The following is a 27,462-nucleotide window of genomic DNA, read 5'->3' as shown; positions in this document are numbered from 1 at the left end:
AAAAAAAAAAAAATAATAATATCACAACCCAGCAGTGTTGACAAAGCACAAGCCCACTCAACCACTGCTGACATCCTTCTTCAAAGCTAAAGCCCCTTCACCAAATCAGAATGGCTCATAAGTACAAGCTCACTACCTCAGGAGCCAAAGGAACACAACGATCTCTACCTCCTTGCTTACACGTTTACACATGCACACACACACACACACACACACACACACACACACCAGCTGTAATGGGGCCTTGCTGACTTGTCTCTGGCTTTGCATGTTCTCATATACACGGGCAGCTTTACAAGCCAGCCAAAAAATACCCCACCCCGCCAAAACTAACTCCCTATCCAGAGAACAATACTTGCCCTGCCCACGTTTATTTGTTACTGTCATGGCAACATGCTACCGTTAAGATTTGGTACTGTGAAGAAACATACTGACGATGCAACAATGTAAAGGAGTAAAAGCTATGTTGATTAAATCCCTGCAATTTACTGGTCACTCTGCAAGGTGCTAGGAAACCGGTTACAGCTTTCAGGTTACTAGGAGAATGGTTACACTTCTTGAGTTACATGGACCCAGTTCTGGGAAGCCAGTATGGGATGAGGCTTGCAGAGTCCTCAAATGTCTTATTTTAAAACCTTGATTTTACACAATAGGCAATAGGGAATCAACAAATATTTTTAAGCAGGGGATTCAAATGATCAGATATACTTTTAAGTATATATGCATTTATACATGTATTTATACACACACACACACACACACACACACACACACACACACACAAAGGTCCAGGAAGACAGTAAGAAGCAAAGAGATTAAAGCCACTTAGACAAGATAAAAAGGGCCTGAAGTAGGTCAGTGGCAAAAAATATAAAAAGAAAACATGGTTGAGAGATATTACAAAGGCAGCGCGAGCAGGGCATCTGGAAGGAAAAAGAGGGAAGAAGCAGAGGCAGCCCTCAGGTGTCTGGCACGGATAACCCAGGAGGTGACTACACCAAGAGAAAAGACAGAAAATGTGAAGAAGCACGTCTTATTGAGGACAAGATAGAGTTTACGTATCATTCATGATGAATTTAAAGTTAAAACAGATCAGGCAGGGGGAGTATTTTTGTTACTAAGTAGAAAAGAGAAGAATGGAGAGGAGAAGAAACAGCATGACTGGAGATGGGGCTCTGGGTACTTTCAACACACAGGGAGGCAAGTCACGCCAGGAATACGATCACCGAATAGGTAAAAGAGAATAAGCAAATAATTTTTTTTTTAACAAAATGGTAAGACATGTAAGAGAATCAGAGGTAGATCATGCCAGAAGTCAATTAAAAGATTTCCAGGGGCACCTGGGTGGCTCAGTCAGTTAAGCATCAGACTCTTGACTTTGACTCGGGTCAGAATCTCACTGTTCTGCACCAACAGCACAGAGCCTGCTTGGGATTCTCTCTCTCCCTCTCGCTCTGCCCCTCCCCAACTTGCGCATACGCATGTACATGCTGTCTCTCCCTCTCAAAAAACATTTTTTTTTCATATGTTAGACAATACAGTATCACACCTGTAAGATCTGCACACTCCAGGTTTTAGTTGATGCTGTTCTATGGAATCTTGGACAAATGGAAAACAAGAAAACCCACCTACTATTACAAAGACTTCTTTTTTTTTTTTAATCCACACAGTTTGGGTTTTTTTTTTTTTTGTTTTTTATATGTAACTTTTTTGTCAAATTGGTTTCCATAAAACACCCAGTGCTCATCCCAAGAGCTACAAAGACTTCTGAGGCACAAAATAACATTCTTTACCAACTCCTGCTCTAAGCCTGAAGACCCCAGGACTTCAACCAGCAAGTCCCGTGGGCCTCTTCAGACAATGAGCTGGCTCTGCAATGTTACCAAAATGCTGCCACCCACAAGGGGAAAAAGGGTAGGAGAGAAAGTGCCGGAGGGATATTTTTCATCCTGATCCTAATGAAATAGCTCTGCATTAAACAGTGCCTTGATAAAATTGTCCTACAAACATCAAAACTAAAAGCAAATTATTAATTAAAACCTGAAATAGGGCCCACAACTGCCAAGTCTGATCAAATGTAGTTCCAATGCTTTTCTTTTACTTGACAAGTATTTGGTCAAAAATAATACTTCTAAATTACTCGCCTAGGCCACTCACATCAAGTAGAAATTTTAAGATCAAGTAAGTACTCCTAAAAGAAAAAAAGTGCCCAGACAGGCCAAAGAGGATTTTCTTCTCTATTGCGCATATATTCTACATTTTTAAAATACTTTAATCTGTAAATGCAAATATTTATAGAATCGTAAAACACACACACACACACACACACACACACACACACACACACACACATCCAATAATGGCTTGCAGGCTAAAGGCTCTTGAATAATTAATGTTTTAATATTCAGCACTTCAAGGTTATGGAATCCAGATTTCAAAAAGTAGCTTAACTCCATGCAAATTCCTATTTCAATCGCCTTTATTTTCACCTAGAGCTGTGGCAGCATCAGTTCAGAAACATGTGATATGAAAAACCCACCCTCTTCCCCACACACCCTGCCAGCACTCACTTAGATCTCAATAAGGGAGGGAGGTAAAACAGGATGCACCACCTGTATGAAATAGCAGGAATCCTAATTAAATAATTCAGAGCTTTGCCTATAGCCCTACTTTAGCATTAGTGATAGAAATCTCATCAAATATTTTCATTTCCCTCTCTCTGGATTTCGCTCCTAGGGCTTATAATAGTTCATTATTAGAGCTCTAACACAGAACTAACAACTAACATAACACAGAATCAATATGGTGGAATAAGGGGAAAATCGGAAATTAAGGCAGTCAAGTTAAAGCTCTAGTCCTTGTGTTTAAAAAGTGTGACCTTAAGCATTCCTCATCTGCAAAAGGAACTATAACAATACTAAGAAGGCCGTTGTAAGATATACATGATACCGTATTTGTTAAATTACTTTGTCAAGTTAAAAAAAAAAAACTAAGAAACTAAAAATCAGGGTAGCACAGCACTGGGCAACTCATGATAAATCAATCCCTCAGTTGTCTCTTGACCTACTAATGAAAGACAAGGACCAGTATCTAATACTCATTGGCTTCTTGGTTGAGTATGGGACAAAAAAAATAAAGAACAGAAGTCTACATAATGTCAAGTATAAAATAGAACAGTTCTATTTATAACTGAGTTATTGAAGGAAGGTTACCTAGCTGGTTTGGAAAGCCACAATCACTTAAACATACAGTCCCTGTGAGACGGAAACTCATCGTTACAGAGACTATCTAATCTTATCCAGTTTTAAATGCTGACGTGAATAATCCTATGGTGTAACGTACTTTTAATTGTCTGGCCTTATACAGTTAACCTTCAATATAAGGAATGGTTGGGGGGGTAAAAATGGTGGGTATTAATCAAAAGGCACATACTTCCAGCTATAAGATGGGTAAGTTCTGGGGATCTATTGAACAGCATGGTGTTTATACTCAATAATACTATACTATGTACCTAAAAGTTGTTAAGTTCTTAAGTGTTCTCACCACAAAAAAACAAATGGTAATTATGTGACACAATGAAGGTGCTAGCCTGAAATCATTTTGCAATGTATGCATAGCAAATCAATGTTCTATACACCTTAAACTTACATTATGCTATATGTAAATTACACATCAATAAAGTTGAAGATACCTATATATAAAGAACAGATTGCTAAAAATTTGTTTGTACTGTTAAATTGCTGTATCACATTTTTACTTCAACTTAGAAGCTAATTCTTGGGCATCAACTAACAGAAAGAGCATTTGACTGAGCTCAAAAACCTAAATTTTAGCATTCTCCCATCACCAGGTGACTACCTGACCTTCTCCGAACCACAACTGATGCAACATGGCAAGAAGGAGAGAAGGGCAGCAGGGAGGCCATGGAACTGGATGCTTCCTGTGATCCTGTCAATCCTAAAACCGTTATGTTTCTGCACATAAGGAAGGAATTGGGTAACATGATTCTTGTTCTTGCTAAGCATAGGAAAGAAGACACAGAACCAAATAAAAATAGAGAATATTCACAGTTGCCAAGCGGTTGGCATAGAAAATACCAGTGACTACTGATTTTACAACAGGAAAAGAGCAATCCTAGTCAGGTGGATTTCATCCAAGATCTGCACTGAAACTTTGGGAATAAGCAGGGCCTGGACAGAAAGGGGAGGATAAACTACCCTGCTTCCACATTACCATGAACACCACAGACTCAAAGAGCACTAGCCCTGCCTTATACTCATGGACAGGACTCCTCCCGACAAACGGTGTTGATCCAGAATAAAGCTCTTCCAGGGACAGGTAGCCCCCAGCTGTCCCAAGGCAGCCTGACACATCGCTGGACACTCGAATAATAACGCTCTTCCAGATAATGAGTCATAATCAGCTTGCCTAACAGGACAAGACTTTCTGTCCTTCTTTCATCGTTTCATAAACAAACACTTTATCTGAATATGTCTCTTTAAACATCTAACACTAGGTACTGAAAATGCAAATGTTAATGAAAATTGATTCCTGACAGAGACTAGTGAGGCTATGTTCTCTCTTGATCAGGACACATTTTTTAATCTGGCTTAGGGAAGCCATCCCCAAACTCGTTCATCGTTGTAATATACCAAGTCGCCTTATTTTCCATATCAAATAGTAATGCCTAATTTCCGCCATTAAACTATCACCCTGTTTCTGATTATGAAATATAACAGATCAGTTCATCACGACTGTTATTACTATTAACAGTATGTCCCTAAAACATATTTGTTTTTTTTCTCCCGTAAGAGGTCCTTCTCATTCCAAATAGAAATAGTCAAACCACAGTATGTCAAGTCTGAGTGCAATATCCATAATCTAAAAAAAGACCTAAAGAAGCAAACAAAAATTTTCTGAACTTGAGTAATTTGGTCAAAATATTTCTACTAGAAAATTGTCTTTACAATTCATTTCAGGGCAAAATAACAAAATATAACACCGGCAGTTAAAAAAACAAAAAACTAAGAATGATGGTGTACGTACATGAGAAATTAATAAAGTACACATTTTTTTAAATGTTTATATATTTTTAAGAGAGTGAGAGGGAGACAGAAGATCCCAAGTGGCCTCTACATTGACAGCACAGAGCCCGATGTGGGGGCTTGAACTCAGGAACCATGAGATCATGATCTGAGCTGAAGTTGGACCCTTAACCGACCAGGCCACCCACGCACCCCAGTACACACTTTTTCCTATTTAACAATTTCATTTCTTCCTATACTATATCTATCCTACTATATTACTGAATTCAACTATTTTTTTAAGTTATTGAATTAAATCTTATTGGAGTAAAAAATAAACTCAAAATTCAATTATTGTAAACATACTGTGCTTACAAATGGGATTGGCAATGTATAACTGTAGAACTAATGGCTCATTAGAAGGTAACAGATAAAATATTTTCTATCCTTTTCAATTAGAGAATTTTCTGGTAGCATATATTCTGTTTCCTTCTGTGTGCAAAAAAATCTTCTGGTTTCCAAAGAATAATTCAAGAGTTGGCAAACAATGGTCCATGGGACGAATCTGGCCCACCACCTGTTTCTGCACAGCCTGCAAGCTTGGAGTGTTTTCTTACATTTTTAAAGGTTTGGGAAAGAAATAAGAAGAAGAATATTTGGGGATAAGTGAAAAATCTATGAAAACCAATGTTCAGTGTCCATAAACGAAGATCTGTTAGAACACATCCAACCCTGTTCACTACATATCGCCCAGAGAGGCGGTCAGGTGGTAACAGCAGAGCTAAGGAGCTGCCACAGAGACCTCAGTGGCGCTTTCAGCAAACACAACAAATTGCCATGTCGCGGTAATAATGCACTTTTGCCTTCGGGCCTATGAAGCCACACTGACTATGCAGGCTTTTACAGAAAAGGAAAGCTGAACTTTAAAAACACTAACATGATTCGGCATTTCCTGAACAAGTGAAGATAACGGCAGCCTCTGCGATTCTGACCTATCAACTAACTTACTGAACTTCTTGAATTTTACCACGGTAAAGACTTCTTTCTACCTGATCTTATATGTTTGCAGTAACGTATTAATTTTAAAATATATTTAGGGGCGCCTGGGTGGTTCAGTCGGCGAGTTGGCCGAAATTCAACTCAAGTCATGATCTCATGGTTCATGAGTTCGAGCCCCGCATCACTCCCTGTGCTGAAAGCATGGAACCTGCTTGGGATTCTCTCTCTCTCTCTCTCTCTCTCTCTCTCTGCCCCTCCCCAACTTGTATATGCACTCTCTCTCAAAATAAATAAAATAAATAAATAAATAAATAAATAAATAAATAAATAAATAAGACATATTTAACAAAATATACTCCATAAATCCAAACACTGGACGGTTTTCATGCAGTCCTTCATTCAGTCATCAATTAAATACCATGCCCTGGCATACCATGAAGATTGCTAGGGATTCAAAATAAAATTCCTGACTCTAAAAAATGTCACACTTGAATAGAGAGACACAGTACTCCACTTTCTGCTACTAAAGGGATGGCCAAAACAATGAATGTAACCTCTGCCATTTCACAATGACATACTGTCATTTAAAAAATATTGCCTCTATCTGAATTAATGGCAAGTTATACACTCAAATAGATAAGGCAACAAGGCTTGGCAAACACATTTATCCATCAGTAGCTTTAATTACAGCATTAGCCTTACATAAGCAATTAACCTTGACCAACACAGGTTTGAACAAAAATGCTGATTAAGAATTTACTAATTATCCTTCCCAACTTCAGAAGTTAGCTAACATCTGGTCTTTATAATAAACATACACCAACTCATCATAGGTTATTTACACTTAAATGAAGATAAATATTAACTGAATGGCTAAAAATGAACATGAAACACATATTAAAAACACAATAACTTGTTTTGTTTTGAAAGCCCAAGTGTCCCACAAATGTCACTTTATTTGGAAGAACATTTTTGAGAATAATGGTCTTTTGAATCTATGCAGAGATTCCATTTATTGTAATAAAAGAAAAAAACATATAAATCATAAATGCATCAGCATTTCATAATGAGAATGCCAGGATCTGCATGCAGTTAAGCAACTTGGCTGTTTGCCTGCTTTACTTAAAACCAGAAGAGAGGTATAATCCCAATAACCAAGTCTTCTAGCAGCTGTGCTGAGCAGACAAGAGCAGTCTCATGTAGCAGCTACCTCCAAATGTACAGATACATGCACCCTGGTGATCAGAGGTTAGCAATACTGTGTATCTGCTCGCTTTCAGTGTTAAATATTTAATGGCATATTTTTCCTTAATGGAACTCAGGCACATCTGATCAGTCACTGGGATCATTTGGTAATGCAGTCAAAGTTATCATACTGCCATTTCACATCAACTTTGTAATTAGATAATTCATCACTTTATTAATTCAAAAGATTGCTTTCTTTACTACTTTATAGCATGCTACAGTAGGGAAACCCAACTGAGCTGATCAACAAAAAGGCTCTAAAATTTGGTCCTAGATGAACTTGAAACCCTCATGTGGCAAACACACACACACTCCCGACCTTTCAAAACAATAGAAGCAATATTCTTTCCACAAATCCGCCTTGCAGCAATGGTGAAATGATATAGCACCAGTACCTCTAGAATAAGAGGTCTAACAAAACTGAAACTTGAAAATTAAAAACTGAATATATCACGAACACCTTTGTTCCTACTTTCTACCGAGGCACACTGCTCTTCCGAACAAAAAGGACCAAAGAGTTATTTGGTAATTTTTCCTTCTTGCTGATTTTATACACTTTACTAAAATCATGAGGTTATGGCAGAATATCACATAGATTATAGTAATACTCTTGGTCTAAAGACACATACCAGCCAAATGCAAGTATGCAGTCTCGAATATAATAATATCATTACTATTGTCTTGTGTCTTCTTTCTAACGTATCTCTATCAAAAATATTAAATCACGGGGCACCTGGGAGGCTCAGTCGGTTGAGTGTCCGACTTCAGCTCAGGTCATGATCTCACGGTTTGTGGGTTCGAGCCCCACATCGGGCTCTGTGCTGACGGCTCAGAGCCTGGAGCGTGCCCAGGATCCTGTGTCTCCCTCTCTCTCTGCCCCTCCCCGACTCACGCTCTGTCTCTGTCTCAAGAATAAATAAACATTAAAAATATATATAGATAGACATTAAATCACTATTCTTTTCCTATTATGAATTTGCAAGATTCTTGTTTTAATAATTTCCCACTGTTTCTGTAATAAAAAAGAATTCTCTCCCAGTAAAAAAGAATTTGCACAGAATGCAAATCAACGTAAAATTTAAGTATCATAATACAGAAAACCCTTCCACAAAACTCATTTTCAAATCTGTACAAGCACAGTGTATACTGAAAAACCAGCTGCAACTAATAACATTAACGTTTAGAGTTTAGAAAGACAAGCTGTGGAGGTCACATATGTACCCGAAAGAAAAAAAATAACATGCTACCAGAATTATTACTTTGTTTGAAAGGGAAAGGGAGAGAACATCTTCTCAAACAGATGTGGAATTTCTAATAAAAAAATTCTGTGGCAGTTGTACAATATTATAAAATTAAAGAGTACTTTGCAGAACTCTGGAAACATAATGACACATGTTTTATGGTCAGGAAGGACACTTCTAATATTGTTATTTCCAATTCAACAGGTTTTTTTGAAACATTTCAAGCAACTAGCTCATTCTGTATTTTATTACTCAGATCTTATCACATTTCTAATCGGTCTACCAAATGCATTTCTAGAGAAGGAAGCGGTAAGTCCAGAAAAAATAATTAAGTACATGTTTAAACAACTCTATGCAATAATCTCTAAAAAAAAAAAAAAAAAAAAAAAAAATATATATATATATATATATATATATATATATATACACTCTTTGCATAGAAAATAAACTCAAAACTATCTCTACTGACATTAAGTTTAGGCATTAATAACCATTACCAATAATAATCAATATATATTTCTAGGGATGGAATAGAGAAACAGTACTCATTCCATGCCATTTCAGTGAATTATAACCTGATGACTAATGAATCTTTTAATTTCAGCTTTTTAAAATGCATGTGTGGGAAACATTTCATTCACCATGGAAAGCTTACTTTTATGTTTCCTGTCTGACATCCCAAGGAACTACTCTCAAGTCACGGAGTTGTCATGAATGCAGGAAACAGTAAATGATTTTTGTCTGCCATAACTACGGGCTGAAACCAAGCCCATTACTAGGGGAAAGGTACTATTTCCTGTTCGCAAACTTTCTTCTCAACAAGATAGGTAATTTTCAGCATCTCCAGAGACACCAGCGCTGGGCACGACTGTAAGCCATGGTCTGAAACTCTGGTTTACAATGAGCCACACTACACTCTTGATAATCCACATGACAGCACAGGGAGACGTAAAACACTGAACTTTTAGACTGGAATATAAATAAAGCTGGGAGGCGGGGCCAGCAGTAGTAGAAATTTATAATATATGTTAGACACATGAAGTACTTTTGATTTAATCCTCACTTTCATCTGTGAAAGCAAATGAAAGTTATTGTTAGTATTATTCCCATTAACAAGATGAGGACATCAACCTTAAGAGAATTTTATTTTCTCGTCTAAGAAAGCAACTTAACCTTCATACTATTTGGCATCCATTTAAATTAGTCCTTCTCTTAATTGCTGTTGTCTCACCATTTAAAGTTTTTATTTATTAGTTATAGTATAAACATTTTTCTCTATTTGTAGCAAATATTTAGAAGCTCAAACAGTAGACTGAACCACAGCAGTGGTCATGCTAAGATAAACCCATTTTGAAACCTGACCCGAAATTTTATTTGAAGGTAGAAGGGGGAGAAAAAAATTGTGGGCTGGTAAGGAGAAGGGGCCTGCGGAGACAGACACACAAATCTTCTCTAAACAATCTGACAAAGAGTCGGCAGAGTGAATCTAGCCTCCACCTCTCATGAACATACAAATAACCACACCTCTCCTGTGTGCTCACTTGTAAGTATCTCCAATGCAGCCCACACTTTGGCCACCGCAATCACTCTCAGCAGTTCCCATCGCTTTCCTCACACTTGACACCTTCGATTCCATTCAGTCAGGCCCTTCAACCACCGCCACCCCCAGTAACATACAATCTAATTTAAGTTTCTAGGGTTTTTTTTTGCTGGGGGAGGGGGGCCGAGAGAGAGGGAGAGAGAGAATTCCAAGCAGGTTCCACATTCTCAGTGCAGAGCCCAATGCAGAGCTTGAACTCTTGAACCATGAGATGATGGCCTGAGCTGAAGTCAAACACTTAACTGACTAAGCTGCCCAAGCACCCTACATACAATCTAATTTTTAAAAAACCAAGCAAACTATTGTGCAAATAGAGCTCCCGGCCAATTCCCCCAGCCCCTCCATCCAACCACATCACCGCTCTGCAGCCCCTTCTGTAGAAAGTCTGGAGGTGCTATTACCTTCACTAATTTTCTATTACCAACTAATGCAAAACAAACATTTTAAACGTCAAGCTTTTATTCAAACTCTTATTGTATCACCAAATATAACAGAAACATATATTCCACAGAGAACAACCACCTTTTCAAATCTTCTCTTTCAAATCTTCAGTATGTTTTTCTCAGTTCAGGGGGTCAGAGGAGCCAGCACCCTTCACTCCCCACCAGCATTTCCAGACCATTTGTCTATGACTGTTTCCCTATACCACCCTCTCTTCTGAAATCCATGCCATTAATTTTACTTTCTATGTGGAGTCTTCCTGGATACCCTCCCCTAGAAAAATTTCTCCTTCATATGCCTCATGCTATTTACTTTTCTATACCCAGGCAGTAAATTAATAAGTGGATAGGATATATTTATAAAGCAAACTCCTACAATCTAAACCCCAACTGGTAATTGCTATCCACAAGTCTGTTTGTTTATGTGGGAGTGGGGAGCAGGAGACTAATATTGGTGCTAAGTGGAGGAAAAAGAGGCCTACTTGGAAACAAGATCCACCAAAAATGACTACCCAATAATGTCTTTGGAAGAAGGGGTTGGGGAGGGAGGGTACGGGAGGTTCTAAGTAAAACCAAGTCTTAAGTAGCAGAAGCACATTCCGTGCTAAGAATCTAGTTCAACAGGAGATACATACACTATTTTCAACAGAAAATCCCAGAGTGTTCAAAACATAAACTGCCAACTTTTAAGCAATTACTCATGGTCTTCTATTAGAAAAAGCCACCAGCCTGTTTATAGCAGCATTATCTACAACAGCCAAATTATGGAAACAGCCCAAGTGGCCATCAATTGATGAATAAAGAAGATCTGGCATGCATGCATGTGTGTGTGTGTGTGTGTGTGTGTGTGTGTACATATATATATACATATACATATATACATATATATATAATGGATCATTAGTCATAAAGAATGAAATCTTGCCATCTGCAATGACATGGGTGGAGCTAGAGAATATTTATGCTAAGTGAAATGAGTCAGAGAAAGACAAATACCATGATTTCACTCATACATGGAATTTAAAAAAATAAATGAGCAAAGGGAAAAAAGAAAGAGAGAGAGGGAGAAACCAAGAAACAGACTCTTAACTACAGAGAACACACAATGGTCACCAGAAGGGAGGTGGTGGGGGGATGAGGGAAATAGGTGATGGGGATTAAGGACTGCACTTGTCATGATGAGCACAGAGTGACACATGGAAGTGCTGAACCACTATATTGCAAACCTGAAACTAATATTACACTATGTTAACTAAAAAAAGAAGGAGGAGGAGGAGGAGGGGGAGGGGGAGGAGGAAAGGAAAAAGAAAAAAAGGCTAGCAGGGAATGAAACATGCTCTCAGGATTAAGAACCCTTTCATCCTCCACTGAGTCCTTTCATTTTCTGGCAAGTGCAAGTTTAATACGCATATCCCCAAGTAAGACTTTTGACTTGGTAAGGTTTTTTTGCCGTAGTAAATAATTTTCAGATTTATAACAACATATTTCTATAACTTGTATCAAGAATGCTTTGTACATACTAGGCCTGAAAAAAAGGGTCTGCTTAATTTAATAACTGAATTCACTAACTTCTCAAGTAGCCGAGAGGCTTCATAACAAAAGACTAATTGTAAGGAGTATTTGGAAATATAAATGAAAAAAGAACATTTGTCTGAAATCTAAGTATTAAAATATCAGATATAAAACAAGTGTGAAAATTACTGAAACAAAAAAAAAAAAAAAAAGAAAATTACTGAAACCAGGTGATGGAAACAGGAGGGTTCATTATACCTGTCTCCCTACTTTCATGCACGTTTGGAAAAGTCCATAATAAAAAAGTCCAAAAAATTAAGATATAAACAAATTTAGAAAAGCTCTCAGAGTTGCTTACGCCATAAGTGACCATGAGATGAGCTGACACATAAGCTCGGCATGGCCAACACCTTCACAAACCAAAATGAATGTTAACGAAGGGGACCAAAAGCAAAACATAAAACAGGACTTCGTTTATTGAGGCCAGGTAACGCCAGCCTTCTTCCAAGCATGAATCCAAAAGGCTGAGGAAGGCAGGGCAGTGCAGAACCACTCTTGACAGCCTGTATGTATGAAAGCAGCAGCTGTGGGCAGTACGCCCTGTGGGGACAACTTCCCTCGGTTAATTCTATGCCAGGGACACAGGGAGGGGCAGTTTCAGGGATAAAATCGTCTGCCCAATGTTCTCTCCATCCACTTCCAACGCACTTGCGATCTGCACCATCACACATTAGCAGTGGTAGGAGCTCAGCAGCTCATCCCTGAGGTGTGCAGGACGCAATCAGCTTAACATGAGACTACTCTATAAAAACAATGACAAAGAAGAAAGTAGGGAGAAATGAGGCGGAGGAGGAAAGTGACCCCTTTCAAGGACATATTGTAAGCAGAAAAGTAACCCAACAAAACTTTTAAAAGGAGGTACAGGGGGTCTTAGGTTAATGCTGCTTTAACCCACATTTTAAGGCAGAAATCACAGATCTGAGTCCAGTTCCCCTCAAAAGCTCAAAGGTGAACACATGTTCTACTTTTGTGGCAATGTCAGATACAACCACGTGGGGAGGAGAGAATATTATTAAAAGTTTGTCTGCTTATCCACAGAGACGTAACTTTCCCCCTACACGGCGTGGAAAGAGTTTCACTGCAAGATACATGAAACTAAATTTTTTAAAAGAAATTAGAGAAATAAGATAGTAATTCACATTTTACACTGAGCGATAGAAAGGACTTTTCAGTGTTTTTCATAAAGACTAATAACACCAGTAACTAGCACTTGAACATTTTCTAATAACAGAAAAAAACTGTCACAGAAAAGGCACAGACTTTACACTAAGAATGAAGTTATAGTCATCATAAGGCACTTTTTTTTTATCTCTCAGGAGGTGTTACTTTGCATAGTGTTTAAGCACCTGTGTGCATTGTACACACGGTATTCCCAAAGGTTATAATTTTCAGAGGGATGTGAAATAAAAACACACGAGAAACTTCTCACATGTGTTATAAGTAACCATTATATTTTAAAATCAGTTTTAAATTGAAGACAGATGAAAATTTAATGCTAAGATGATATTACCAGAAAAATCATAAAAACGTACCCTAAAGAATACAAATACATTTGGGGAAAACAAGAATAAATCTCTAGCAATCACACTGATCACATTTAAAATCTTAGAAAACAGACAGATTGTAAAACACACCTTAAAAATATTCATGGGATAAGTACGTTAGTAGATGTGCACTTACAAATTGCAACATCGGTGGCAAAATCACTCTCGAATGTAAAATTTTACTTGTTATTAAAATGTGATCAATATTTAAGCAAACCCAAAACACACTATGAGAAGGCAAGGAGAGCAAACACACAGCATTAGTGGGGATGTATCTGTTCCTTTGTCCTGATCCGAGGATAGACAGCAAGGATCAGTCAGCGCATTCTTTCTCCTTGAGCCCAAACAAACCCTCAGAATCATTCTAAACAAAGCATGTCAGATAGTGTCTACCAAGAGACCGCAGATAAAATATTGAATTAAACCAATTTTCTATCTCTAGTCTAGGATTTCAGTGACATAAAACACTTAAACAGATTTTTAGACAATTATTTTTAAATCAGAAATGGTTATATTTTCATATTATTTAGAATTCACTTAATCAAGAAATGGATTCCAATAAATTTTTCACTTTAAAGACCAAGATCTATCACAGAAACAACCACAAAAGCAAATGAATGTAATTGGCAAACTTGAATCCATTAGTAAGAAACAATGGAATCATATACTGCTTTCTTTTAGAAAAGAAAGCAACCCTTTCAAGAGTGCAGACAATGAACGTGCTCGGCCATTAATAAGTGTACTGATGAGACAGAAAAGGTAATACCCTTTTCAACAGAAGCAATACATTCTCTCATTCTCCACTTATTAAGGTGGGAGAGTGATTTAAGGCTTGAAAATCCTGGATTTTCAAGGATCAACAAAAGAAAAAGTAAAGGGTTGATTTATGGCATTAACAAAGATTTCAAACACTTAACACTTACTTTTGCAAAAGCTTCAAAAATGTCAAAGGAAGGTGGCAGCTGAGAAGCATCCTGTATTTCTTCTCTCATGAAATGTTGAAATGTCATTACAAGTTGCCTGAGGCCCTCTTTCTTATCTTCGGTCAGTTTGTTAATATCTTTTTTAAAGGGAAAATAAATAGCACAATCACACAGTGAATTTTTAATGGATAACTTTCAGGTGTTCAATGTTAGCTATTAAACCAGGTATTTCCTGCTCTAGATTTCATTCTGACAGAGAGCAAATATGTTTCTTTTTATTTGTTGACAACTACAAATTATGATACATATATTATCAATTAAGTTCTGCCAAACTTCATCGACAATATAGGATCAAATGCCTATCAAAACAAAATAAATACACATACAGATGAAAACCACTACAACCAGAATCGGTAAAGATGTGCGTTACAGATTCTCCACATTATCCTGTGCATGTGTTCAAGCCATCATAAATGCTTAAAGTCAGTGAATTTAAGCAGATTTTCCCATGAAACAATTTACAACCAGAGCATAACTAACTGATAAACAGTGTATCTCAAAGGCAGGAAAAAAAAATGAGAAGTAAAAAGTTCAGCTAAAGTTCATCTGGTGAAATGTGTCACATAGCACATTGAGAAGGAAACAGGGACCAACCCAAGAAACCCCAACTTCAAGTTATTTCCACATTGAATGAACAAGATGTGGTGCTGTTTACAGCACTGTCCACAAGAGCCAAAGTCTGGAAAGAGCCCGAATGTCCATCAACAGATGACTGGATAAAGAAGATGTGGTGTGTGTGTATAATATATGTGTGTGTGTGTGTGTGTGTGTGTGTGTGTGTGTGTGTGTATACATATACACACAATGGAGTATTGCTTGGCATTCAAAAAGAAGGAAATCTTGCCATCTGCAACAACGTGGATGGAACTAGAATGTATCATGCTAAGTAAAATAAGTCAGTCAGAAAAAGACAAATACCATATGACGTTACTCACATGTGGAATTTAAGATATAAAACAGATGAACATAAGGGAAGGGAAGCAAAAATAATATAAAAACAAGGAGGGGGACAAAACAGAAGAGACTCTTAAATACAGAGAACAAGCTGACGGTTGCTCTGGAGGGGTTATGGGTGGGGGTTGGGCTAAATGGATGAGGGGCATTAAGCAGGGCACTTGTTGGGATGAGCACTGGGTGTTATACATAAGAGGATGAATCACTGGAATCTACTCCTGAAATCATAATTGCACTATATGCTAACTAACTTGGACATAAATTTAAAAAATAAATAATTAATTAATTAATTAATTTAAAAAAAAAAAAAAAGATGTGGTGCTGCTAAAACCCAAATAGAAGGAGAAGGTTCCAAAGAGTAGTTATCCAAATATCACCCCTTTGAAAACTCAGTTTAATCTGTACCACAAAAACGTGTTAAGACTAAGGAGTGTACAATTAATAACATCTGAGAACACTGTACTTAAGGCAGCACGTGTGAAACCACTACTGAGCAGGGCTAATGTTAACAGTAAAACTCACTGCAAGAGATGTTAATTACCTAGCCATAATATAACACGAAAAAATGACTAATTACTTCTCTATTAAAACTTGAAAACATACATCAAGTTGAACTATAGCATAATTCTCCTGCTCGTGTCAGGTCTACATATTCTCTTTAAATTACTTGTTCAACGGAATAATTAACCCCATGATTTCTTGAATAATAATTTATTATCACTGGCACTTAGGATCCCATAACCATAAATCTATACAAGATCATCTTCTTATTGGTCTCCACCCAGAAATACTAAACTGTGTGGCAAAATTTACCCTACAAGGTCTAGCTACTTTGGGGTGAAGTCATTTACAACCTCACTGAAGAGGGTGTGTGCCAATAAGAAGGAAAAATAAACCCTACATTTACTGAACACTCTGATATGGAAGGCCACTCAGTGTCCCCAAACAGCATGGCCACCACTGTGGTAGTTCAAAAGAAAAACAACACTCAATGCTGTCAGGCACCCCAAGTCAGCCATACCTTCTACTTTCCTTATTATCTAAAGGACCAGTGAACCCAAAAATTCCCTGGAACCCCCTTGTTCACATCACTCTTCCTGGACATCAAAAAGAAACTAAGAGTGGGTTATGGTTCTTTACAAACTCCTAAATCGCCAAAACTACCCTGGAATAAATAAATAAATAGTCAGTCGTAGATAAAAATATGAAAAGTGTTATTAGATTTGCCTCACATAATAAAGAGAAAGAAAAGCAATGTTAAAAAGAAAGCAACACACAGGGTCGGCAAATAAATGATAGGATTCTTTTGATGGTGATATAGACAACCACTTACTTGACTCCAGATCATAAAATGAATAAAGTTTCTCCGATTCAGAGGGTGTTTCTTCCATCTATGAAGCAAAGGGGGAAAACACCAAAAACAATTTCAAGTGCTCTAATATATAAATGAATATATTTGACTATCTTTAGATATTTTAATAAAAGTCCGTTTAAAAAGACAACTTTCTATATATTCCTTCTCTTCATCACTTTCTTAGAGTTGAATTATTTAATCAGTAACAATTGTAAAATAAAATCTAAGTTGTGACTTAATCTACCAGTTTAATTTCCAAATGGAAAACTCTTTTACAACAAATTTTCATACTTTTATTTCTTTTTCCCCAGCTCTACCCACAGATTTATATCACTGTAAGGATTTTGCTACTAATGGTTATGGAAAAGCAGAGATGGCTGAATAAAATAATAATTTATTACAAACTGTAAAACTTTGAACAAGCTATCTCACCTTTCCTAATCTAAAACATAGTAATCATAGCACCTGATTCTCTGGGTTGTTATGGGGAAAAATGAGGTCTATCGTGTAAAGCAAGTAGGACAGGGCCTGGAAATAGGATGTGTTCAATAGAAGGTAGCTATTACTATAATTGCTTTCTATTAGATTCTGATGCAGTGGGTCCTGGTTCTCTACCTTTTCAATATTAATAAAGTAAAAAAAATTTCAGACTCAAATATTATAATGATCACAGAGATTAAAGAAATGCATAATAACAAAGTTGATCTGAATTTATTATCGCTTTGAAATAAATTTGTATTTTTTAGTTCAACACAATATATACATTTGCAAATAGTGGTTAATTATACGATGGATGTCATATACTCAGTTCAAAGACAATGCCCATTTCATATTCCACATTCATTTTTTGGAAATTGAGATGTTACTGGCATATAACATCTTGTTAGTTTTAAGTGTATAATCATACTTTTACATTCTTAAAACTCTCTATTAAATTTTATAGCCCCCCCCCCCAAATAAAAGTCAATAACCAACAGGACAGAACAAAGCTGGAGACTGAAATAATTTGAGAAAGAGATATTCATGTGAAATTCTGGCCAAAAAAAGGTCTGGAGGGTATTGCCAGAGGTTTATTTCAAAGAATCTAGTGAATGTTTTGGTAAAGTAATGTTTTGGTAGGGGAAAGGACTGAAGAAACAATTTCAGTGAAACTTGGCTATAAAAAAAAAAAAAAAGATAATCACACTTTCATGTAAGATTAATTATCATCTAATTAAAACCTCACTTGAAGAAGCAACCAAAAAGTTAGTGCATAGGTTCACAGTCGAAAAGTAATGAAGGGAACATAACAGACATCACTGGCATCTCACGCCTTAGATACAGGACCTTGTGTTTCTATTCCCGGGAGGTCACACACACAGAGGGCCCTCAAAGGTGGTGCTGCCTCACTACCACTGAGGCTGTGACTAACAGGAAAACAGCAAGTTTCTGTCTTAAAATACTCCCTGGAGTAATCTACCTTCTCCCTTCATATGCGTTTAAAGACAGCCTTAAATATGAATAGTACCTGCAACTTCAAGAGCTTTGGCTAAATTAAACCCCTAGCATATTTCACGAATTTCATACTCACAAGTTTGAAAACAACTCTGCCAAGAAGTCGAACGGAATCCGGGGGATACCTGGGTTTGCAGCTTTTAAGACATTTGCATTCCCGCTTGTGGTCTTGCCAAGCTTTTTTCTGTTAAGACGAGAGTGGGGAGGGAACATGTGACAGAGAAATGTAACTTTCATTTACAATGGCTTTGAACATTGAGAGTCATCAACACTAATTTAATTTCAACAGCCTAAATAGAACTGCATAATAGAAAATGAAAGCAATATTCTAATACTGTTAATCATGCAGGATCCAGTCTATGCCAAGCATGCAATTACCAGGCTGGACACCAAGGCTTCTGCTCCCCCTCTGTCCTTTAATATGCCCCATGGTTATTACCTGGCTGGTGGAGTCCAAAGAAAGAATCATTATGGCTTACTTAATAATGTATAAGATAGTCTTTTAGCTGATTAAATAGAGTTCAATAATAGATGGTAATTTTGAACACAAAAAGAAAATATCTCACCAAATTAGAAAATAAACACATGGTTCAGGAAAATTAAAAGAGGGCAGACAGCTTTCTGAGTTTCTGTGCTGCTACAGTGAGTACAGAAGTATCAGGAGAGCTAACATACAATAAATATGAAACCTTCTGTATTTAAAGACAACACAGAAAAGGGTTATTAGCTAAAATGACTAAATGTCACTTGCCCAGGACCGTTGTGTTTTATTTATTCTGTGGTCCTGGCTTAATCATTAACAATTAATAGTGCCTCTTTTCATTCTGAAAAGTGTGGTCTGGATGATAAATTTCGTGGTCCCTTAACCCATGATCCTAGCCATGTGCTGGCGTGGCTGAAAAGACTGAAAAGTGGCTGAGAAGTGAGCCAGTCACCAATCCTGCAACACTGTAGATTATGGACTCTCCCTGAGTCTTAGGGTCAGAAATGTTAGAGTATCCCCCTGTGAGCGGGAGACAGTTCGACCAAACGTCTAATATGTTCTATTCCAACAGGGCTGAAGTTCCATCACTGAAATGCCTGATGCTCACAGGCATTCTTGCTTCACAAACTATAAATGTGCCTCCCAACTTCTGGCCCTATTAAAATTCCTCCAGGAGGAACTCCCTTTTCCATCCACAGCATAAACATGCAGCGCACCCAAAAATTTCAAAAGTGCAGCAGCTATTTTGAAAACTGACTTTGATTCAAGTTGAAGCCAGCATTTTGTTCAGAATCACTGCCCCTGCTGAGTTGCTGTATGAAACTGTGGCCCGTGTGCTACTTCCTCATAATCCAAATCTTGAAGACACTGTTTACAAGGGGTGTCTCACCTCTTTTATCAACTCTACCCATGGTTGCCTCACTTCATTTCTTTATATCCACCATGGCAATGCTTTTAATGTGATGTTTGTAATCTTTTTCTTTTAGTATTTATACTTCACTCATTTCTAAATAAGACTGAGTTGCTTCGAAGGATGTATATGAAATAAGTTTATAAAATTAGAAACAGAAAATGTTAAATCTATAAAAAAAAAATAGTCCTCTAGCATTTATTGAGCATCCTACGTACGGTATGTCAGACACATGGGTGGGCAATTAAAAAATGGTATTTCATGCGATATTCACAAAAATGCAAATGGTAGATATTATCTTCTATTAAAGATTAATAAAGTAAGGCTGGGATCTGACTACCAAGCTATGTAAACATAAAAGGGGAGTAAAAATTCTTAGTATGCCAAACAGGAGAGCTAAGTAAGTCCCATGTTCATGCACTAAATTGATCTGGGCTAGGCAAAAAAAAAAAAAAAGCATAATGGCTTATATAACTCTCATCTGACAGGAAAGAAAAACACACGGCCTTACCAACTATCAAATCACAGGAGGAATTTATCCCAAGAATGCTAACTAATGTACTGGACAATGTCTTCAAAAACAGTTTATAGTTCTAATGGCCTTCATATAGCTACTTCTAATGTCCCTACTCACTAAAAGGCATACTATTAAACTATAACTCAGGGAAAGAAAATGTTTCTATTTGTTTAAGGGGCTAGTCTTAGACTAGCAATTAGCAATTTACCAACATGTGTAAGATCACTTAAAAAAAAAACCATGGTTCCGGGGGCGCCTGGGTGGCTCTGCTGATTAAGTGTCCGACTTTGGCTCAGGTCATGATCTCATGGTTCATGGGTTCCAGCCCCGTGTCAGACTCTGTGCTGACAGCTCAGAGCCTGGAGCCTGCTTCAGATTCTGTGTCTCCTTCTCTCTCTGTCCCTCCCTTGCTCACGCTCTGTCTCTGTCTTGCAAAAGTAAATAAAATATTTTTTAAAAACACATACTTCCATTGTCCAATAAGTTTGAAAAATGCTACATAATGTATACCCCACTTAGAGATCTGAAGTAATTTAGTTTGTGAGAAGTTCAGTTTGCTAAAAAGCTCTGCATTAAAGAAACATATAAATTAGTTAACACAAGTTTCTCACGATTGTTACTGCTATCCTTTGGGAAGGTAGGTTGGTATATATGGGCTCAGATAAACTAAATTGGTGATATGTTAGCTATTACATACTTTCCTTTATGTGATCTTTGAATTCATAATCATTCACACTGACAGGAAACTAGAGTGCTGATATTTTTTTACTTCTGATTGCAGGGAGAACCGTGACTTTGGTGGAAGACTTTTCATTCAGTATTAAAAGTTGAGAAGCCTGACAGATGCCTTCATTGGCCATGTGGGCAGGAATGAACCACAAGTGCCAATGGGTCTCTGAGAAAACATTCTGGCCCTGTTCAAAACCCGAGCAAGTGTCCAGATGACAAAGGACTGCACCTACCAAAATAAAGCTGAGACCATTTGGACCAAAAGATCTTAAGAACGTATTTTAATCAATACTTGCTAGTACAAGAGATCATCCATAACCCCCTTACATTTGGAGCAGCTCAGTCTCCTGACAGCTCAACCAGGGTGAAGTAGCTACAAAATGTACCCCTAGGTAACAAACCAGTTGATCTGTTAGGTGACATTATTTAGAAATAAACATCCAAATTTTGGAGAATTTTTCTCAAAACAACTTTAGGTCTTTAGCATAATTAATATTGAGTTCTTATTTCTTAACAGTAATTAGAAACTAAACAGTATGTTTCTTAAGGCTATTCCTAAATTGCTGCAGGTGAAAACACCAGAGAACATATGTATCTCCCCATTTCTTCAGCAAAAAGATATCCATTATTTTCATCTAAAAGCCAAATCAAATCTATATAATAAACACAGAAAGCAATCATACCACTTAAAACTGGTCTAAAGCACAGTGTCAACTTTACAGTCTACTTCCTATCTTACCATGATATTAAAACCATGTTTCTAAAATGTTAATTATTAGGATTTATTGTTCAGCTTCACCATCATATCTTACTATGAGGCTCACTATCAGAGGCAAACCACAGAGAAGGCTAAGAAAGCAATCTTGTAAGGAACTGCATTTGACTTTGAAACAAAACTCTACAATCTTACAAAAACATTAGGCATTATCTTCACTCTACAAACTTTAACCTTGATCTAGACCTCAACAGCTCATAATCTATCTGCCAGTTTTCTCAAAAACAACCTTCTTGATTTACTTTTTCCTACTTTTTTCCATTACTGAAATGCAGGATGTAATTAAGATTTTGTTCACAATACTGGCTGTAATGTTTTCTGTTCTCATAGTTGAAAACTAACAATAATGTACAATAGGCACAAATTAGCATGAAAGACAAAGGAAATTTAAATATTGCATTAAGACACAAAGACAATGGGAAAAAAAGAGTCTGAGATGGAAAAAAAAAGGAAATGAAGACATCTATGACTCAATTCCACATATTGGTAAATGAATGACTCAAAAAACAACTTCAGAATCTCTACATTTTCATGTTTGGTAGTATTTATATTGATACAAAACATAAACTAAACCAGTAGCTCCCAGGGTGCCTGGAGGGTCTCAGTCAGTTGAGAGTCTAACTCTTGATTTCAGCTCAGGTCATGATCCCAGGTTCCTAGGATCGAACTCTCCATTCGGCTCCACACTGAGCAAGGAGCCTGCTTAAGATTCTCCTCCCCCTCCCGCCCCTACCCTGCACATGCGTGTTCTCTCTCTCTCTCTCTCTCTCTCTCTCTCTCTCTCCCTCTCTCTCTCTCCCTCTCTTTCAAATAAATAAATAAACAAGCAAACAAACAAACCAGTAGCCCCAAATGGGGGTAACCCTAATGTTGAGGGTTGTTTGGGAAATTTATGGAGGTGATTTTATTTGTTAAGATGCTTGGGGAGAAAACCATGGGCACTTAGTGGCCAGGAACCAGAGGTGTCGGGCACCCTGTATAGGATAATTCCACACGATGAAGAATCGTTCCAAATCCAAGATGACTTTTAAAAGTCCAATAGGGGTGCCTGGGTGGCTCTGTCAGTTGAGTGTCCGACTTCGGCTCAGGTCATGATCTCATAGTTCGTGGGTTCGAGCCCCGCATCAGGCTCTGTGCTGACTGCTTGCTCAGAGCCTGGAGCCTGCTTCAAATTGTGTCTCCTTCTCTCTCTGCCCACCCCCCCCCCCCATTCATGCTTTGTCTCACTCTGTTTCTCAAAAATAAATAAATGTACAAACAAAATATTAAAAGTCCAATAAAACATTCTACAGAGGGGAAAAACTTGTTTGCAATTATCCAAGCCTGGAACTAAGCCTTGTTTCACATAAAAAAACGAAGAGCTAGTTTTTACACGGCCTTGATAGCACTGAATTTTCTAGGTAAATCAAGGAAAGATTGCATTTTAAGAACTTTAGTGAAAGCTATTTAATATTTTATAAAAGCATATCACTGAAGGCAACACCACCAGTGGTATTTGGAGTTAGCAATAACACACGCTTTCTGATCCTGAATGCTGTCCTTCCCTTTCCAAGGTGCTGTACAGATGCAAGTATATGACTTCTTAATTATGTCTTCCACTCCAGTCATGCTTGAGCATGTATGTGTGTATGTGTGTATGTGTGTGTGTATACAGAGAGAGAGCACGCATTATATAATATAAAATATATTAGTTTATTGTAAGTTATCATCATTTTCCTTCTCCTTTACATTCAAGTTATGGAATTACATTGATATTGAATTTTAAAAATATGTAACTAGGTAGATTGTATTTACTACGGAATTTCATTTCAAGATACTACAGAGGACCAAAAGTATTATTATAAAAAGCTAGAGTTAGGTCTATCAGAGCTCAAAACTGTAGGACTAGAACAATGCTACACAGCACAAACAGACATAAAAATATTTATTTAAATACACAGCCTGGGACAACCTCAGGGATTCTGACAGTAGTAACGAGACAGGATCAGGTGTCTGAATTCTTTTTATTCACTGAGGGTGATTCCATATGTAGCTAAGTTTGAAAAACCCCCGATCTAGAATAAATTAAAAAGGCTACTGTATATACTAATAGAAGAAACAAAAAAGTACTTTTCTATACTTATTAAATTATTATACAGTCCTATAGGAATGAACATTTTATAACACTGACGTAGGGAAAATGTTTCTAAGCAGGACATAAAACCCAAAAAGGAAAAGAAGTACATATTAAACTACATTAAAAATAAGCAACTTTTGTACATCAGAAAGAACAAACCTAATACCACAAGCAAGGTTGAAAGATAAAGGTCAAACCAAGAAAACAAAGTCTACAATGTATAGGAAAGACAGTGTTAAATGTCTCTAAAATAAAAGGAGGTCCTAACAAAATAACTAAAGAAAGGATGAATATTTCAATGAAGGAAGGAATGAAGGAAGGAAGGAAGGAAGGAAGGAAGGAAGGGAGGAAGGGAGGGAGGAAGAGAGAGAGAGAGAGAGAGAGAGAGAGAGAGAGAGAGAGAAAGAAAGAAAGGCAGGCAGGCAGGCAGGCAAGCCAGCCTAGGACATGAATAGGAAATTCATGCCTAAAAAGGAAAGAAAAAATAAACAAAAAAGACAAACCACACCAGGGATCAAAGGCATGCTAACAGAAAGAAGGTAATACAGGTGGTCCGTTAGTGTAGCGACTATGAATGAAACTAACAGCATTTGGAAGAATCTAGGGTCTGCGGTCTAGATCACTCCAGCCTTATCAGTAGAACTGTAAGGTTCTCTAATCTTTCTCATGGGTGTATGGTAATGAACACCAAAAATCTTAATGTGCATATTGTTGGTATACGAATAATATTTACAACACACTTAATCCTAACAAATCTAATTGGTGTACAGAAATAAGTGTAAGAATGCTCATCATACATTTATTTAAAAAACTGAAAAACTGGTGGGGCGCCTGGGTGGCTCAGTCGGTTAAGGGTCAGACTCTTGATTCCGGCTCAGGTCATGATCTCACAGTTAAGGGTATCGAGCCCAGCATCAGGCTCTGCGCTGACAGAGCTGAAAGCACGGAGCCTGCTCGGGACTCTATCTGCCCCCTCCCCTGCTCATGCACACACACTCTCTCTTTGTCTCTCAAAATAAATGAACATTTTTTTTTAAACTGAATGGTAATAATTTTTCAGCTTTTCCTAAAAGAAAAAGCTATTTTTGCCTTTTTTCCTTATGCTGTCCCAATATTGTTTGAATTTTCTACAAATATCATGTTATTATATTTACAAACAATAGCGAATATCATTATCTTTCTTATGTCTGGTAACTGTGATTCAGGAAGAAGCATTTTTATATGAAAGAGAGAGCAAAATTACTGTTCAATAAACTCTTTTAAATATTTTTGAAAATCTGCTTGTAACTCAAAGAATAGCTTAAATGTATTAATTTTTAAATGCTAAAAAAAAAAACACACTTCAATGAAACCATTTGTAATGCAAAGACTTACTCAGTAAACTGTTTTATCAGTTTATCTTCATTCACATCCATTTTTTTAAAGTAAGTGTACTACCAATTAGGTACATCTTGCATTTACCAGATGACAGACATCTGATGATTTCCTCTAAAGCCAGTACCACTTTGGGGCGCCTGGGTGGCTCAGTCGGTTGAGCGTCTGACTTCGGCTCAGGTCATGATCTCACAGTCCGTGAGTTTGAGCCCCGCGTCGGGCTCTGTGCTGACAGCTCAGAGCCTGGAGCCTGCTTCGGATTCTGTGTCTCCCTCTCTCTCTGCCCCTCCCCTGCTCATGCTCTGTCTCTCTCTGTCTCAAAAATAAATAAAAACATTAAAAAAAAAATAAATAAAGCCAGTACCACTTAGAGAAGATATAACTTACTATATACTTATCATTGATCATTTGAAATTAATGCCATCTAAAAGGAAGAAAGGACAGTAAATCCTAACAATTCTTTCTCTGGCCAGTCTCACATGGTCCTGATTACTAAAGAAGAGAATTGATGAGATGTTAAAATGGAAAGAGAAAATCAGTTTATTTCAACTTTCTTACACAAAATAGCCTTGGCACTACTATGACATTCCCCTCCCCTCCTTGGATGTGATCACTACAGCTCAATAACCCATTTAAATGCCACTAAACATTGGGGACAAATGGGTGGCTCCGTCAGCTAAGTGTCTGACTTCTGTTTTTGGTTCAGGTCATGATCTCATGGTTCATGGGTTCAAGCCCCACATCCGTGCCAATGGCGCAGAGCTTGCTTGGGATCTTCTCTCTCCCTCTCTCTCTGCCCCTCTCCCTTCCCCCACTCACACTCGCCAGCTTTCTCTCAAAAACAAATAAAAAATAAACTTTAAAAAAATACTGTTAAACACTGGGTTTTGATTACAGTAAATACTCAACTTAGGGCAGTTTATTATTGTGTGGGATAGAGTATTACAATGCATATCGAGACTGGTTTCAGTAAAACACATCTAATTCATGACCGGAGCTCACCAGACATTCATTTTATAAGAGGGTTGGATTCAATAATGTCTAAGGCAGCCTCTCAATTATAAAAATCTATGATTCTGTAAAATCCACAGGAACATATAATCTGAATTATGAATTATGTCAAAACAGGTCTGAAGCCTGTCCACATAAGGCTTACATAGAGCTGAAAATTTTCCTCAAATTTTAGATCATTTAGAGAATATTTTCCTCAAATTTTAGATCACTAAAGGATGAAGAAATTGGCTTAAAATGTACAAAAAGAGAATTCTTTTCAGCCATTTATTCAACAAACGTGTTTGTCATTAATAATTGAACACCTTCTGGCGTGGAAGATTGTTACAATTTTTTTACCACATTTTCATGATCCATTCCACTCACAATCAATATTTACAGAGATTTCCTATAAGCAAAACTTAGAGAATACTTGAGTTGCCCTGCAACTTGCAGGAAGGAAAAGAGACCCAACAGTTTTCCAATCACTTACAGACCATTTAATAGCAAATAAACAATATCTCTATCTTCATGCCTCAAAAGTAGTCTAGTATTGAACTGCAGGTTGACAGATACATGAAGATCAAAGCTGGAATCTGGAAAAGGAAAACCAGAAAGCTAAGCCAGGTGTCTAACAAGCTACAGCTGACTGACAGGTATTGGTTAAAATCTTGCATAAAATCTCCTCACAGCACGAGAGAGACCTAGTGATAGACGTTAGACTTATCATCTTAAAAGCTTACTGAGTGCTGTATCAAATCTAGACCTTCCCACTAGGCTTAATCAAATTAGATAGGGCCAAATATAAAGATGGAGTAGGGTAGGAGAATGGTCGTAGGGCATCAAGCTGACAAAAGAAACAACAAGTATTATTTCTCAGGAAAATGGAAATTACAGTTTCCTGATTAACTGAGGAACAGTTAATAATATTAGTGCCCCAAAGTCAGTCAGCCATCATCTAGTGCAGAATTCAGGTCAAATCCATTCCGCCACCTGCTTTTGTAAAGTTTTACTGAAACACAGCCACATTCACAGTTTACACTCCCTCATTTCACACTATGACAGCAGAATTGAATAGTCATGACAAGAAATCTACGGCCCACAAAGCCTAAAATAT

The 27,462-nt window shown here is 37.4% G+C and overlaps 1 protein-coding gene across 3 annotated transcripts in view; it reads right to left on the bottom strand.

The window, feature by feature from the left end:
- The window catches only part of SMYD3 (SET and MYND domain containing 3), a 706,268-nt gene that overhangs the window by 486,604 nt on the left and 192,202 nt on the right, over nucleotides 1-27,462 (bottom strand). For all 3 annotated transcript variants that reach the window (XM_047841253.1, XM_047841252.1, XM_047841254.1), the window contains 3 exons: nucleotides 18,527-18,634; nucleotides 16,936-16,993; nucleotides 14,589-14,725 (listed from right to left, as the gene is read on the bottom strand). In XM_047841253.1, coding sequence (XP_047697209.1) covers nucleotides 14,589-14,725; nucleotides 16,936-16,993; nucleotides 18,527-18,634 — 303 coding nt within the window. The remainder of the gene's footprint in view (nucleotides 1-14,588; nucleotides 14,726-16,935; nucleotides 16,994-18,526; nucleotides 18,635-27,462) is intronic.

Source organism: Prionailurus viverrinus, chromosome F1 (genome assembly GCF_022837055.1).
Source record: "Prionailurus viverrinus isolate Anna chromosome F1, UM_Priviv_1.0, whole genome shotgun sequence".
Taxonomy (NCBI): domain Eukaryota; kingdom Metazoa; phylum Chordata; class Mammalia; order Carnivora; family Felidae; genus Prionailurus; species Prionailurus viverrinus.
This window is presented reverse-complemented; position numbering and strand designations above follow the sequence as displayed.